The sequence below is a fragment of the Chaetodon auriga genome, chromosome 6, assembly GCF_051107435.1.
Source record: "Chaetodon auriga isolate fChaAug3 chromosome 6, fChaAug3.hap1, whole genome shotgun sequence".
Classification (NCBI taxonomy): domain Eukaryota; kingdom Metazoa; phylum Chordata; class Actinopteri; order Chaetodontiformes; family Chaetodontidae; genus Chaetodon; species Chaetodon auriga.
Genome location: NC_135079.1, coordinates 25,936,109 through 25,952,267, shown reverse-complemented (window position 1 = coordinate 25,952,267; position 16,159 = coordinate 25,936,109). Strand labels below are relative to the sequence as shown.

The window sequence follows — 16,159 nt, the reverse complement described above, 5'->3', positions numbered from 1 at the left end:
TGTGTGTATACAAATAAAATCAAATAAAAATACAAATAAAATCAATACAAGTTTATTCAAAGGAATGTCACAGCAATGCCTTTTCCTTCGTCTGTGTGCCCTTGAGGGGGATGAATGCAGATTTAACACATACACACACAGATCCACCCTCCTCCCCTCAGAGCCCCAAGGGTCACAGGCATTTCCACTGAAATCGTCTTTCTGGATTAAGGGTATGTGTAGCACATTCTTGGTAGTATAGTTCTTACAATTTCTGTGTGTCCCCCAGTTCCGACAAAACATATCATAGTACACGTCGCTGCATGTGTGGCTGAGCCTGTCTGTCTCTTTGTTCTTCGTTTTCTGAGTTCCCACTGTGGTATGAGTTCCCTGGCCACATCTGGAGACCTGAAGGTCTTGACAGGTTATCAGCATAGTGGAGTTTGTCACTGCTTCTCTATGATGTGCTCGTGGGGTCTTTGCTGAGTGTGGTGTATGTCGAGAGGGGGGGTCCCACACAGGACCGGGCTGGGGAACTTCATTGGTTCAGCTTTAAAATGAAATGATCTTAATCTCCAACCTACAGGCATAACTGATAAATAGGCCTTATACAAAGCTGATTTCATGTCCTTTTTGAATATTATTGGATCTAAAAAGCCTATAAAAACCCAATAACTCAGATTCACCAATTCACAGGCAAAACATGCAAAATGCATACTCTTAAAGCAAAACACACAATAACACCGTAACAAATGGACATCTTAGATGTATCAACATGACATCTCAAACAAAATCTGTAAAGTGATCTTAACTTTCCATGCTGCACCGGAGCTGTCAGTTATTCAACCTGTGTTTATCTTTCCTTACCTCAATGTCCAGCTCACAAATCAAGTCAATGTGTCTGACATGACATGACAGCTCCAATAAAGTACTGCTGGTGAGAGGAATGACGGCCTGGTGTGGCTATAGCCTCAGCTAATATAGAAAGGAGAATAGACATGTCTGGCACCTTTGTGCTGTTGCTTCGGAACCAAGTGCATCCTGATTTGCTCAGCCCATCAGCCTGTCTCCTTCCTCTGTCTTGCTGTACTCTAGCTGGTGTCTGTCAACTGATACATGTTTATTTTCTTCCTTTATTTCTCCCTGCCCTTCCTAATATTTTCTCCCCTGCACTTTATTTGTGTCTGGCTTTGACTGTTGCTCCTCCTCTCACCAAAACAGCCCTTCAACACCAGGGCTCTGAGCTTCCAAGCAGGAAGTGAGCAAGCTGTGTTGCGAAACGTTACAACATTAGAAAGCAGGCAGCCTGCAGCCCTCATCATTTAGTCCTCTATTAATTGTTTTAGGAAAACCAGAAAGTCCCTGCTTTTTTCTCCCGTCTGTCTTTCAGCATGCTAATCATGCCCGGTTGCGGCGGATGCTTGCTGGTGGTGAGTTAAACCATCTGACGGAACTTCCAATTCATGCCTGGACCCACAGACACATCAAGCAGATGGGAAATCCATTTTGATGAGAGGGTCTCAAAACACAAAACAAAAAAACAGATTTGTTGGGTGTGACCTGCCCAAGAGAGGCAGTCTTTGCATGAAGTTAAGCTAGACTGACTCACTGCTCATCCTGCTTTCTGAGCAAGCTAAACAGACACCCACAGCCTTTTAGCTTCTTAAAGTGAAACATACTTTAATATTCCCTAAAGTACTGCTATTTCTAAAGTTAACATTGTTTTTCAGTTGTGAGAATTAAGTAACATTCAGTTGTTACCTCGAAAGAAAAGTAAAAACATGGCTAACATATATATGTATGAGGACGAGATGGATTCTGTGATTTGAAGCTTATTTTCGCAAGTAGAATTTCACACTGCTACAGTGCCTGTTGACCTTCTTGATGCTTGATGACAGCATTTTCAACAGAGGTCTGTCCTGATTATTTCCCCTCTCAGGAAACAGTGGCTGATGGGTCATGATTAGCAGAGGCCTGGCTAACCAATCAAAGTCAGTTAATTAGCGCCATGCTTTCCCATCGCCCTTTGTTGAGGATTTGGTCGGTTCTACCCGTCCATGTCTTCACCAGGCCTTTCCACCTTACCTCGTCCTTGTAATTAGCAGACTGGAGTAGCAGTACAACACACGCACACACTCTATCCCACGTTCTTGTACACTCAGGGTGTCACGAGCAATAATGCACTCACATTCACAGGCACAATCAGTCCATCATTTCGGTGCCTCCTCTCTCTCTCTCTCTCTCTCTCTCTCTTCCTCAACACACACATAGGGCTTGGCCTGCTCCCAGGAGTCCTCTCATGGCCAGTGATTGTCATTTGCAGCTGGCTGTTTGACCTTGATAGGGATAACAGAAGCACCACTGAGGGATGCTATGCTCTAACTCTCTCTCTTTCTCTCTCTCTCTCTCTCTCTCTCTCTCTCTCTCTCACACACACACACACACACACACACACGCACACAATGTGTGCTTCCTCATTCTCCCTCAAAAAACACAAGGACATGAGGAGCGTGTGTGTTGGTGTGTGTGTGTGTGTGCTTGTGTGTGCGTGTATATACATAATTTGCATGGTAATGATTGAGTATGATGATGTTTTCTTTGGACCAAGTTGTACTTTCTTTGGCACAGTCGGCTTCGTGCAGCAGATTTTTGTCTTGATTTTTGACACACAAACACGCACACAGAAACACACACATGCGTGCCTGCACAAACACACATGCACGCACACATACACACACTAACTGAGAAAAAACACACTCAAGTACATTTTTGTGGGTGTAAGTGTGTTTTCTGAGAAGATGTCTCTGTGTACATACTGTATTTGTACATACTTGTGTTGCTTTCCACAAGTTTTTGTTTGTTGCCCCCCCCCCCCCCCCCCACCTGACAGGAACACAGACAGCAGGAGGTATTATCAAGTTTTAAATACACACAAGCACACACAAACATCCACACTTTGGTGCAGTGCCATTGTATCGGTGCTCATTTCCTCTGTGTGCTTGGAGGTGTTTGGTGTTGTGGAGCAGCGCCACACCTCCTGTCATCTTCCCACAGTATCACGAACCCCACAGTCTTTCATGTCTGCTCGACTGGTAATGAGAGCTGATAGAAAGAGGTGAGGTTCTCTCATCAGTCCTCCCACACACACGGAGGGAGACAGACTCAGTGGAGACAAAGCCACTGGGTGCACGTTACAATGCCAGCATGTGTGGAAGTCAGAGTGTGTGTGTTTGTGTGTGTGTATGTGTGCAGTGCAGATGATCACTTCTCTCCCACAGAGACATCTCCTAATCACACTAAACTTCTCCTGACACTTCAGTTACTCTTCAGATGAAGTTACTTTATCTTCATCAGTGATCTCTCCCTCCCTCGCTCTAACTTTCTACTTCCTTCTCTCTCACTTTCTCTCTCATTGTGCGTCCTCCTCCCATCCTCCCTGTATGTCCATTCTTGTTTTTCCTTCACTCCCCCCGCATCCATCCAAGTTTGATGCAGAGCCATCTGTGAATCCAGCTAATATTGCACCTCATGCTTTTTTTGGTTTCTTCATCTGACCCAGTTTATCACTCTCAGCAGGTGCTGGTTGCCACTGTGATTACTGCTCGGCAATATCTCTGTCCTGAGTGACAGCTATTGCACCTGTGTGAGTGTGTGCATCGGTGGGCTTTGTATATCAGTGTTTGTGTCCTCACAAGACTAAAAAGATTAGGGAAAACCACAATGATGGACTTACTGTGTTGTATGATTATGGGTTTCTAACACAACTCAAAGAAGAAGCTTCCTTGAAATTACTGCCGTTAAGCAAACATCTGTCAGATTACAAAGAACAAGGCTCAGTGAGATAGAGAGGAGGGAAAAAGAGTGAAGAAGAAAGACAAGAGCAGGAGAGGACAGAAGAGAGGACATTTTTTTAATCTAAGTGTATCATCCACAAATAATAACTGCCCGAGTGTTTCTGACACGTTTGACATTTCTCCCTGTCATCATTTGGTATGACAAACAAAAACAGTAAAGGGAGTCAGCGCAGAAGGATAAAGGACAGAGAAGTGGAAAATGATGAATGGAGAATAAGATATGGATGCTTAGTGGAACAGTGAGGATGGACAAAGTAACAAACGGGACCCAAGAGCAAATGGGAAGAGAGGGAAGAGATGAAGCATAAATGGCAGATCTTTGAGAGGCTACGAGGACTTGAGTTTTGCCTGGCATACACTTGTAACACTGCAGTCTCATCTCCCATGCTCTTTCAAGTGGGGAGTGGAAAGGCCTTCATTTTAGCGGCTGCCCCATGGAAGCGTGCCCTCATTAAAAGAGTGACCTCATGGCACCCCTCTGATCATGACACACAGTGCAGGGGAACTGTTTAGATCCTTGACACACAGTGACAGAGCTGAGGCCCGGGAGGATGTCCTAATGGTGACAACCCGGCGTCTGTTTGTGTGGGTTCAGCAAACACTGGCAATTGAAGGAATTTAGATGGTATATAAGCATTTACACAGTGACACATTGCTGTGGCGTTGGCTCTGTTCTCCAGCACATTAAACTTGAAATGAAAACAACATGATGATGAAGTTAAAGTGTGAACTTTTAGCTTTAATTTCAGGGTGTATGTGAACACCCTGAAATTAAAGCTGAAAGCCTGCACTTTGACCACCCTACTTCATTCTTAAATGGCTTATATGGATATAGATAGATAGATAGATAGATAGATAGATAGATACTTTATTCATCGAAATTTGGGTGTCCAGTAGCACATTTGAACAGATAAAAACAGATAAAAACACACATTACATTCATTCATTCATTCATTCATTCATCTTCTATACCCGCGTATCCCTTTCAGAGTTGCGGGGGGCTGGAGCCTATCCCAGCTGGCAATGGGTGAGAGGCGGGGTACACCCTGAACCGGTCGCCAGCCGATTGCAGGGCAACACGCATTACATTAAAATAGTAAATAAGATAATAAATTAATGAATTAATGATGTGCACAGTTTAACAGGAGCTGTTGTACAGTCTTATGGCAGCAGGAATGAATGATCTCCTGAACCTCTCAGTTCGACAGCGCAGGGAGAGGAGCCTGTTACTGCGGCTGCTACTCTGAGCTCCCAGAGTCTCATGAAGAGGATGACTCTTGTTGTTGAGGATGGCATGCACAATACTCCTCATCCTCCTTTCCACCATGGACCCCACAGATTCCACCCTCCCTCCCATCACAGAGGCAAACCTACTGATCAGCTTATCCAGCCTGTTAAGGTCTCTAACAGTCATACTGTTCCCCCAACAGACAGCACCACAGAGGAGAACACTAGCAACCACAGACTGGTAAAAAATGTGCAGCATTTCATTACATTACATTAATATATATGCCAGTTCTAATCCTACTGACAGACATAATGATTTTGTTTCCCTTTTAAATACATTATATGACATTTTCAGAAATACAAACACTCCTGTTTTGGTCAGGGTTAGATGAGAAGAATGATACCACTGTAACATTTGTATAGTAAACTTGTAGCAGGAGCCAACACACACTAGCATAAAGAGTGGAAAGAATGGGCAAAAGCTAGCTTGGCTACATCCATGTAGTGAAATAGTCCAAACTATGATGTGGTAATTAGTAAGCTTTTGAGGTTCTGTTAGGCAGAATTTCTTACATTTGGTCAAAGCCTCGCTTGTTCTTTTTGACCCTTTTTCCAGTCTTCATGCTAAGCTAAGCTAAACTGCTTCTGGCCCCAGCTACATGTTTACTGTGAAGACATGGGATGTATGGATGGGTCAAACACACACACCACTTTCACCCAGGAGACCAGGCATCATGTCCTGTGTGAAAGCAAAAATGAACAATCTTTTCCTCTACCTAACCAAGCAGTTCTGGTACCAGGCATCAGAGAATGTCTAGTATTATGTATGAGACACTGAGGGGAGTGACAAAGCATTGGTATTTGATACTCTGGGAATGAATATGGGATGGGACTTGTCAATACAGTGTTATGAGTGCTCGCTCACTGGAATATCCTATGGAAACACTTGTTGTTGTCACATTATTAATTCCACCTGTGGTTTTCCTGCTATGACAGGTCAGAATGTCTGCCATGAAAAAGGCTTGTATTCTGTGAATTATCTGTATGTATGCATTGTATTATAAAGGACAAAACTTTGTAAAGTTTGTCTATATATGAAGTTTGGGCTTATTTTGGTTTATTATTTTTTATGTGTTATTGATTTTCACGTTCCCCTCTCTCGCATGTGCCCTGAACTCAGGCTCTGCAAAGTTCTACAAAGTCTGTGGCTCTTGCTGCTGTTTTTTGCTGTGTTATGTTAATCTAACATGCTGTGTTTTCTGTGTGCTTCTTTTTTTAACCTGGCCGTTCCTGCTGCCGGGGTACCTGGGGTTGTTACTGGCTACCGCAGTCTCATGTGAGTACATCTATCCAAAAAGTCCTTGGGTTAGATCACTCCTGTCTGAGAAAATAAGATTGTTAGTCAACTAACTTGGCAGCACTCCTCAAAAAAATGACTCCATGAGACCAGTTTGTGCTTCTAAATCTTCCTCACGTTGACAATGAAAATGCTAATTTACAGAAACTCACTATTCTTAAGGAATTGATTTTTGCATTTATTCAACTGTTCCACTTTTCTTATCTAAAATAAATCCTACCATGCATTAACAAGTGGTCACAGCATGAGTCCAGTGCTCAGGGAGATGATGCTAACTTTTTATTTTACAAGAGTTGAATTTGCCAACTGATGAAATCAAATCAAAGTCTTGTCTGACATACATTTTTAATTGCTAGCTATCTGGGATTTGCATTACCATTGAAGGCACAGTAAAAATCCCTTTGCTCGAGTAAAGTCAACAAAGTCTAACAAAAAGTGTTTTTCAGAACGCTGCGCTTTGAAAAAATGAAAAAAAAAAAACTAGATGTTTTAAGTAATTCTTTGCTCCAGGAAATAGGCGTCACAGTCAGAATTAAATGGGAAAAGCTTACAATTGTTTAAGTTGTTGGTGTGTGTGTGTGTGTGTGTGTGTGTGTGTGTGTGTGTGTGTGTCTGCAGGTGATTTCAACAGAGAAGGCAGGGAACCATATCTTCCGACTGACAGGCCCCGGTGCTGACCAGGATCCCAAAGGCCTGTTCACCATTGACATAGACACAGGAGACGTGTCAGTCAGCCGCTCACTGGACCGGGAGGCCATTGACTCCTACCAGGTTGGTGTGTGTGTGTGCCTTTGTTAGATCTGGTGCTTACTGTGTTTGTGTATGTTCTTTTCTTTCCTTTCTACCCTCCTAGATTCTCTTTCTCCCCCTGATTCTTTCACACATTTCTGGTTTCCTTGTCAGTCTCTGTGCTTGCGCAGTTCAGTTCCTGTTTTGTTCATCGATTATTTCCTCTTCAACTCGGTCGAGTTGTGCGTGAAAACCTGTCATTCAAAAATATATTTATTTTGACTAATCTCTTTAAAATTTAGCATAAGTTTAGCGCACTGGTCAATGGAAAAAAATGAGTTAAGGCTCGGTTTGTGATTAAGATTTTTGTAACCCACTGTACTATATCAGCAGTGTTATTTTGGAACGGATGGGCTTCGTCTTTGTGGAGGCTGAACTGATGCTTTCAGTTAGATGTCGGTGGTTTCCTCGCAGATAAAAAAACATAGAGCCTTTTTGAGGTTCTTGCCGGGTTTGGTGCCCTCTGGGTTGTCTGCCTGATGAAACAATTTCCCCTAGAACAGACAGGGAGAGAGGGGCAAAGAAATTCTACTTAATAAGTAAGTCAATTGATGTTATCCTGTTTTCTGCAACCAGACATGAGTGCAGGTGTTCAGCTGGATGCAAGATGATGATAAGCTAATTGGCTTTTGTAAAAACTCAGAAATAATTCACTCTGTAAACACCAACAGATGTGAGAAGAGAGCAGGCAGGAGAAAAAGGCTGAGAGGAGCAAACACATATTCACCAAATTTCCTCAGTTTTCCCCTGCTCTGCTGTCATTATTACAGGCATGATGTAACCAGGATATTGGCTTTTTGTGTTTTCAGTCTGATTCAGGTTACCTTTAATAACCAGTAAGTGAGCATCCCTGTATCGCATGAATAATCTGGTTAACAGATAATGGTCTGCTAGACCGACATATAACAAGACATCACATGCAGCCTTCCTTTATGAACAGACAGCATGTTACTCTGACTATGGAAGAAATGATGATCCAGTAATAGAAGCAGTATTTCTTACTAACACTGTAAGGATCTGGGTTAACACAAGCAAATGTAAAAAGGAGTGACACCTAACCCTAAACCTAACCCTACACGTACAAAAGTAAGCAATGAGTGAAACGGTGTGTTATTTGCCTTACTGTATGCCGCTAATGTTAGCTTGTCTGGCTAACTAGCTTACTACCTCCAGTAGTAACCAAGCATTACTTCCAAGGCACATTATTAAGTAACATTAAGTTATTAAGTTTGTGTGGTTACAGGTTATAATAAAAAAGCCTCGTTCTCAACTAGCACGTTGCTGGTCCCAAAGGGAAGGCTTACCTTAGCGGCTCTGGCCAGCCTATTAGTGGATGTGGGGAAAATTTCACTAGTTGGCATGACATTTGCTAAGCACATTGGCTAGTCCTCAAAAGCCTTGTGTTAAAAGGGAGAACATACTGTTAAAAATTATTCAAAGAAATAGAGCTGTGTTCATTAAACAGCCAGACAGAGTTAAGGATGATATTGTTACAGTTTCCTTGTCATACTTACTAGGATAATCAAGCTTTACACTGGAATACAAGAATAACACTGTTTTTACTTCCATGTCTTCTACATGGATCATCAGCTAGAGAGGACACTGACTGTCTGGGACATGCAGCTTTAGCCTCAGTCATTTAGCACTCATATATATAGCCATCAAGTGTGTAATTAAGATCCCTTCACAAGGTTCTGCTGGAATAGTAGGAAAATATCAAAAAGTCATGTTTGCACAGTTGAGCTACGGCTGATGTTAGCATACTTATCCTAAAATTCTGCCACTTGAGATGTCAGCCTGCAAAATCAACGGTCACCAGCTCGAAATGAAAAACCTATGTTGTTTGCCTCTGTGACAATTAAGAATTTGGGGTTGTACACTTGCCACTATTATTGTGAGAACAGAGGGATTGACAGGTGAGACAACAGAGATTAAGGTGGTTGGGACTTAGCAAACAGTCAGTCCTACCAAGACTGACTTTAGGTCAGATTGGTGTGTGCATGTAATCCCCCAGAGCAGGAATGCATGCTGTTAGTAAGAATGAAGTAGATAGAAATTGTCCCACTGCAACATGTGAAACAAAGCTCACAGGTGAGATCAAGAATTCTACTAAAGCACCATACGTAGGTGAAAACTGCTATGGACAATGGGTGCTTTAGAGTTATTTGGGTCACGCTGTGATGTCAAATTAGCGTCTTGGTCAACGCTGAGATCATTACAAATCAAACCCAGCCGTAAATGTTGTCCCTCTTTTAAATACTTGTACAGAATATTAATTTTAATTTAGCAGATACTTTTTCACTCAGCAATGCTACTATAATTTACAAAACAAAGATTATAGACACATGCACAGAAATAGCTACAGAGGCAGACACCTTCAAAGAAACTGAGCTTATCCAATAGTTTTTATAATATCCTCAAAGTGTTGTGACAACTCAGTAAGACAAAGTTTTTGGGTCCTTGTTGGCTACTGCAAAAGTTTGGTTTAAAGCTCTGGAGAGGAAGACAAAGAAAGAATTGGAAAAGAGGACAGCAAAGAAGATTGAAAAGTAGAGAATGAGGGTTTGGGGACCTTCTCCATAAAGATTTTACTGTGTTCAGTATGGAAAAGTTAAGCGCGGCACATTGATATTTAATGACACAATGACTGAGCAGAATCAAATGCGAGGAGAGAGATTAAGAGGAAAAAGACGAAGAAAAAACGATGGCAGAAGTACAGGAAATTGTCTGGAGAGCTTCAAACAAAAACCTGCACACACACAAACCTTACAAACTTGCAGATATACACAATATCAGGGTATTATTTATTAAGATAAGTATGATTTATTAGAACAGCTAGCGACAGATTGTATTGTTACCCAAGCTACTTCCTACATTACCTGCCAGAAGTAACTAATTGAACTTTGAAAACCTTATCTTTCACTTAGTTTGCTTCACAGTGTGAAGGCTCCTGAGCCGATGTTAACGCTCATCTATTCGGCTTCTTTGTTGCCTCAGATGCTGCTTCTTTGATAACACGGAAGATGGTGTTGGAGCCTATTACTTACTGTAATCAGCTTTTTCATAAATGGCTGTCCAGCATGATGCTGCTCATTTCAGTCTGCAACACTAAAGTACAAGATTCGTGGGAAACACGTCATTCGTCATGCGTCGGCTCTGCTTTGAACAGAAACAGACTTTATTGAAACGGTCAGTCAGACAGGTAGCCAGTTACCAACAAGATTAAATAGATTCAACATATATATTCATATAGAGTATATTCAACTCACCTCAACATCAAACAGTCCACCATGCAGATAAAGTTAGCTAAAAGAATTTATGGATTTATCAGTTTAAACCACACCAAATTCTCTATTTGCCAGCTGACCCTAGATTGAAAACCCTCAGCTTTCCAAAATCCCCCTCTGTCTTCATAGTCTGACCATTAAAACTCAGAGAATTAATTGTAGGCTTTAGTCAATTGCTAAATAATTCCATCTCAGTGAAAAAACTGGACCAGTCTAATATGCCATTGTTTCAATGTCCTGCAATGAATTAGCTTCTAACACCAATTATGCCATCAGTAATGATCATCATCTTTTCCAACCTTATAGGTGAAATCCCGAAGGCAAGAAGCTGTGCTTCTCTATGCCCATATTGCCCATGTGCTTATGCAAGAACACACACATGTTGTACACACACACATTCTCTCACTGACATCTTGTTCTCTCTCCTCTCATCATAAGGAGATAGTAAGTCTGCATCGTAGACATAACTCCGAACAAGAGTCTCCTACCAAACACAGCTTTGCTTTTTTTGGTCCGACACTGTGTGCAGAATGAAGACTGAATCACTTTGTAGTGCCCAGTGGTTCTTGTAGGCTGTCCCAGTCACATTCATTAAGGGTCTCCTCTCCCACTGAAAGTTAATGGCTTGTTTGGGCAGGAAACATGAAATATTCAGAGACAGATTAAAATCACCATTACTCCAAAGGAATTTTAAAGGCAAAGTGAAACACAGAACTCAGGGTTTTTCATTTTTATACAGCAAGGCCTTCTTAACAGGTTAGATGTATCTGCTGAAACAGCTATCAATATTTTTATATTAACATGAGATCACATGACTACTTAAATGTGAAAAGAACCACTCAAACAGATTCATCATCCGACTCTCACTGCTACAAAGTGTTTTAGTGTCTCTAACTAATTGGTTTGCTTTTCCAGCTGCAACTTAAATGTTTTTGGTTCAGTTTCTCTGCTGTCATGAAGCAGCACTTATTTTGAGCAAAAAACCTCTAAAAACTATTTGAACAGCCTCAAACTGTGGACAGCAACTAGCTGCTGAGCAATAAGAATGCTGTAAGGTGATACAGTCAGTGCTGTGGTTACAGTTGTTTTGTTGTTTTTTCTGCTGCTCGTTCAGTCACAGTGTTTACAGGTAAACGCAGATTAAGTTCTTACACGGTTATTTCTGGCATGTTTACCATTTTCACTAAGTGCTCACATTGACGTACAAACATGTAAGATGGCCATGAAAGTCAGTTATGTCAAATCGATAATCCACCAAGAGACATCACAGAACACCATCCTGTTTCCTGTAAGGCTCTTCTTTATGATCTCCAGTGGATGTTGTTTTGGATACAGGTTACATCTTTCTCTCCTCAGAGTGCAGCTCCTCTGGTTCAGGGTTATATCTCACGCTCATGTCAGTGCAGCCAGCTGCTGTTAAACACAGACCCTCTGGCAGTCTTCTGCCTCCCTGTATGTTTAAGTTGTGGGCTTATAAGAATCTTTGTCAATATCCAGCAATGTATCAATGTACCAAGGTTGTATTGAACTGGTCCTCCTCTCCCTGCCTTTCTTTCTTTCTCCCTATTTTACAGTATGATGGTGATTGATTGATATTGGCAAAGAAACGCCTCACCCTCCCCACAAGGTCATTGTATAAGAAATAAAATTGCCACTGGCTCAGAGAAAAATAAATCAATAAAGTTCACTGGCCTGGTATCTGAACGAACTGGTCAGAGTTTTGGAGGCACAGCTTGTAATATATGGATGCAGACAGTCAAAGTACCAATGAAGCAAAACTTGGGAAACACATTATAGAAAAGCACAGTCTAACTTCAGCAATACAACAGCAAGGGGTCAGCTCAAGACAGATGGAAACTGGGAATTCTAAATAGGCTATTACAGGAACCACAAGCACAGCAAACAAACAAACCCCAGACAAAGTAAACATTTGCTGTGGAAGAACAAACAGACACAGTGATCAGCTGGGCCACATGTTCACAAGGATTTAATGTCAAACATTATTTTCTTATTAAGCTCAATTAGGGTGAAAATGAATGTTAATGAGATGGAAAATGGAGAGGAAGAGAGAGGGGTGCCGTGAGGAGTCAGGGGCTTATCACTGCAGTTATGACAAGCCTGGATTGGGTCGGGAGTGACGCGGAAGAACTCTAATTGGTTTAGAACAGAGGAAGGATAGAACGTGAAGTGATAAATAACAGTCTTGTTTACACAGGTTGAGGGATGACCCTGAGTAATGCAGGTCATCACAACAATAAGTGCAGTGGGTCCTTTGTACGTGCTTACCTTGGAAATGCTGAAATTTTAGGTTGACAAAAAAAAAAAAAAAACATGCAGCCCCAGAGAGTTTTGTGTACATTATTTTAAAGCTGAAATCTCTCTGTCTTTGTAATTTCCACATACAGTAAGCTCTTAATTGACAGAATAGTCTGTCACCGTATTAAAAAAAGGAAAAACAATCACAAAGAGACAAAGAGTCTGTGGTAGCTCATTTTGATACTTTGGTTTATTCCTTAAAATAATACAATTTAATTGTTTTTTTTCCTAATAATGGTTCTTCTGGCTTTCTTTGGCCTGTGTGCCTCAGAGCCAGGTGTTGCAGCTTGTGTGCCTTGCAACTCCACACTTGTGATGTCCTTTGACAGCAGATCTAAAAGGCACCATATTCTGCTCCCTATATTCTGTCTGTCAAGCCACAGTACTCAGTGTCAAAGGCAAAGCTCACTGAAAACCCATATGGACCTATCTTAACTCTACAAAGGCCAAGCTGTGAATTGACAGCTGTTTTGAATTTTAGATTTTTAAATATCTCTGCTTTCAAAAACTGTGCAAAGCTGTCCCCTCAAAACAGTTTTGTTAGGTTGTCAAACTGTAGAAATAAAGCCAAACATTTTTACCTATATTTACCTATTTTTGACAGAGCAGACATCAAACTGTGGCATCCTTTGACAGATCACTCGCCTGGAAATGACTGGCTCTGGCTTCTGACTCTCTTTATAGTGACATTGATTTTAAGGCTTTTTATTTTAGTATTTATTTCGTAGCAACCAACTTCAGATATTTCAGTACTGATTGTTTGAATTATGTATGCAAGATTTTATACACGTAGACTAATGCATATCAGTCAAAGTTGAAGCCATGATACATTCTGGAGATTGTAGTCATCTTTCCACATACTGTATTTACTACATTGCATCCAAACATACATGAAGAATATTTGCATTACTAACAAGAGTGACTGTATTTCAAGCACAGCCTTGAAAAGGCACCTAAACCACTTGGTTAGGATTAGGAAAAGATCATGGTGACTTAAGTGTGTTATGCAAGTTAAAGTAATGTAAATAAAATAATAAAATTAAAAAGCTCAATATAGACTTTCAGTTTCACACAAGCTGTAAGGTCTGGGGCTGAAATATGGAGCCAGTGCAGAGGTGGCTACAAACTGCAGTTCCTTGAATGGCCACTTGAGGCTGACTCCAATAGCCCCCCACATCAAAATGCCCAACAGCAGAAATTAACAATTTTACAGCTTATGCTCTCTCTAGCTATTTTCCCTGTTCATGACAAATGTATGAATTCAAATTTTTATGCAACTCAGTCCTTTAAAAGGTATTAAGGCTCAAAATTATACATAATTACGAGCATGGCTGCTTTGAGTGACAGCTAGCTACAAGGGTTCAGCAATCAGGCTTCATTCAGTCCACCTCAGCTCCACCCACACACCTCTGAGCCCATTTTTTGATTAACTGGAGGTTTGGTGGAGTCAGTCACTGCCTACATGGCAATGGCCGCAGCCATCACACTGAGCTAAACAAGGGCTCTTCAGAAACTTATAGGAGACGTCACGGAGACTACGTCCATGTTTTACACGTTTATGGTTTCACACGAAACACAAACAGTCTCCTGGGTGGAAGTCCTGTGTTTGTTTGACCTATTCATCTACTCCACCTTCCTCCACAGGCGGACTTACTTCCTAACAATAAACATAAATATGGGTCCCAATAACCTGCTTGTAGAAACGGCTTATACAGCCACTTTTTTTCCGGTGAGGATGGGCTGGGAGTAAGGAATCTGTTGACAGCTCGATAATATGCGTTAATCCTCTCTTTACACGCAGTGCACATACAGTACAAAGATGCAAGTTGAAGCATTTGAGGCAATGTTCTCACAGATTTGTTTTAACATTCCTAACAGTGTAAGCATTAAATTGCCTCAGGCTTTTCATTTTTGCAGACATACAGAACACGTAATCCCAACAATTTGCTAATTTGGTGACTTTGCAGAATTTGATCCTCATGCCTTGCAGCGTAAGGCACAGATCTCATGGATGCCTTCACAGTTTTGTTGTTTAATCAAATTTTACAGTCACTGCTCCCCTTTCTGTCTGTCCTTTTGGCTTATACCTGCTCCACTGTGGCTGCTTTCCTCTGCTTAGGTATCAGAGACAGGGGATTTTTGATTAATCTGTCATGTTGCTGAGGTGGGGGAACAGTGACTTTAGAGGAAAACGCAAATACTTGACCCTTCTGGAGGTTACATACAGTACTGTGAGTGTTCCTTTGGCTATGTGTGTCTCTTTATTTAATTAATACCAACATGGCAAGATAATAAACATCCAATTTCACTACCCCAGGGTTCACAACAGAATTCTTCTACTTGTGCACATCACACTCTACTTCTGTTACACCCATAATTGCCCCTCCTAAACAATCGCAGGTAGGAACTGATACCAACTCATAGGAAAGGTGACATGGAACAGCAACTCACTATAAATGATAATGAAATAATGATTGTAGTGAATAGTAAACTTAACTCTCCAAGTCCATAATAATGAGGTGGAATTATCCCTACTAAAATAGAGAAAATGTACCACAGTATACTGTACAGTATAAAAAGCAACATAAATTAGTATAATAAACTTCTGTAATTAAAATAACCCAGGAATATAATGTGTAACTAAGGTTACATATGCTCTTGTATATATTATATATCCCACGGAGTCAAACCTTACAGTGACAGAAGAGAAAGTTTTAATTAGCTGTCAAGTCTAGAAAATAGGATAAAGCCTGTAAGCAAGTGACATGGCTTAACCTTAAACCTTTGAAAAATTACATGAAGATATATTCAGTGCCCTGTTCTGTAATCTCACATCCTTGCCACACAGTAAAGATGCACTTTAATAGTTTTATCAATTTGCATACTAGCAAGAATTACTGTTTGCTGGTTTTAAGTAAAAGATTTGATCTAAAGCATCATCTCTGACAGACCAACGAAGTGATGTGCGTTAAACCTGTGTCAGTCTGCATTATATGACATCTTCCCACCCAGGGTTGAATGCGTGTTACACAGTGCTTGGCTTTGAACACGTATCTGTGTTAGGAATGAGGATTTCGGTTGAGTGACATTCAAACAACCTGTACGTCAATAAAGTACCTGACTATAAAAAGGGTAAGATAAGAGATTGAATGGAGAAAACAAGACAGCATGAACATGTGAAGAGAGAAAGTAAAGTTAAACTGAAACTTAAACTTAACAGCCAATCAGAAGAAAGCAATTTTTTGTAGCCACGATAAAGGAAAGGTATATCTGAAGACCCCGTTCACATGACTCCTCCACTGACAGTGCTGTGTCTCTGAAGGGCTCACTGCTGGGAGCGTGGTCCATAC

At 41.1% G+C, this 16,159-nt stretch overlaps 1 protein-coding gene across 1 annotated transcript in view; it reads left to right on the top strand.

The window, feature by feature from the left end:
• Positions 1 to 16,159, top strand: part of cdh13 (cadherin 13, H-cadherin (heart)) — a 337,845-nt gene that overhangs the window by 146,279 nt on the left and 175,407 nt on the right. The window contains exon 5 of the mRNA XM_076732809.1: positions 7,036 to 7,188. Within this exon, the coding sequence (XP_076588924.1) occupies positions 7,036 to 7,188 (153 nt within the window). The remainder of the gene's footprint in view (positions 1 to 7,035; positions 7,189 to 16,159) is intronic.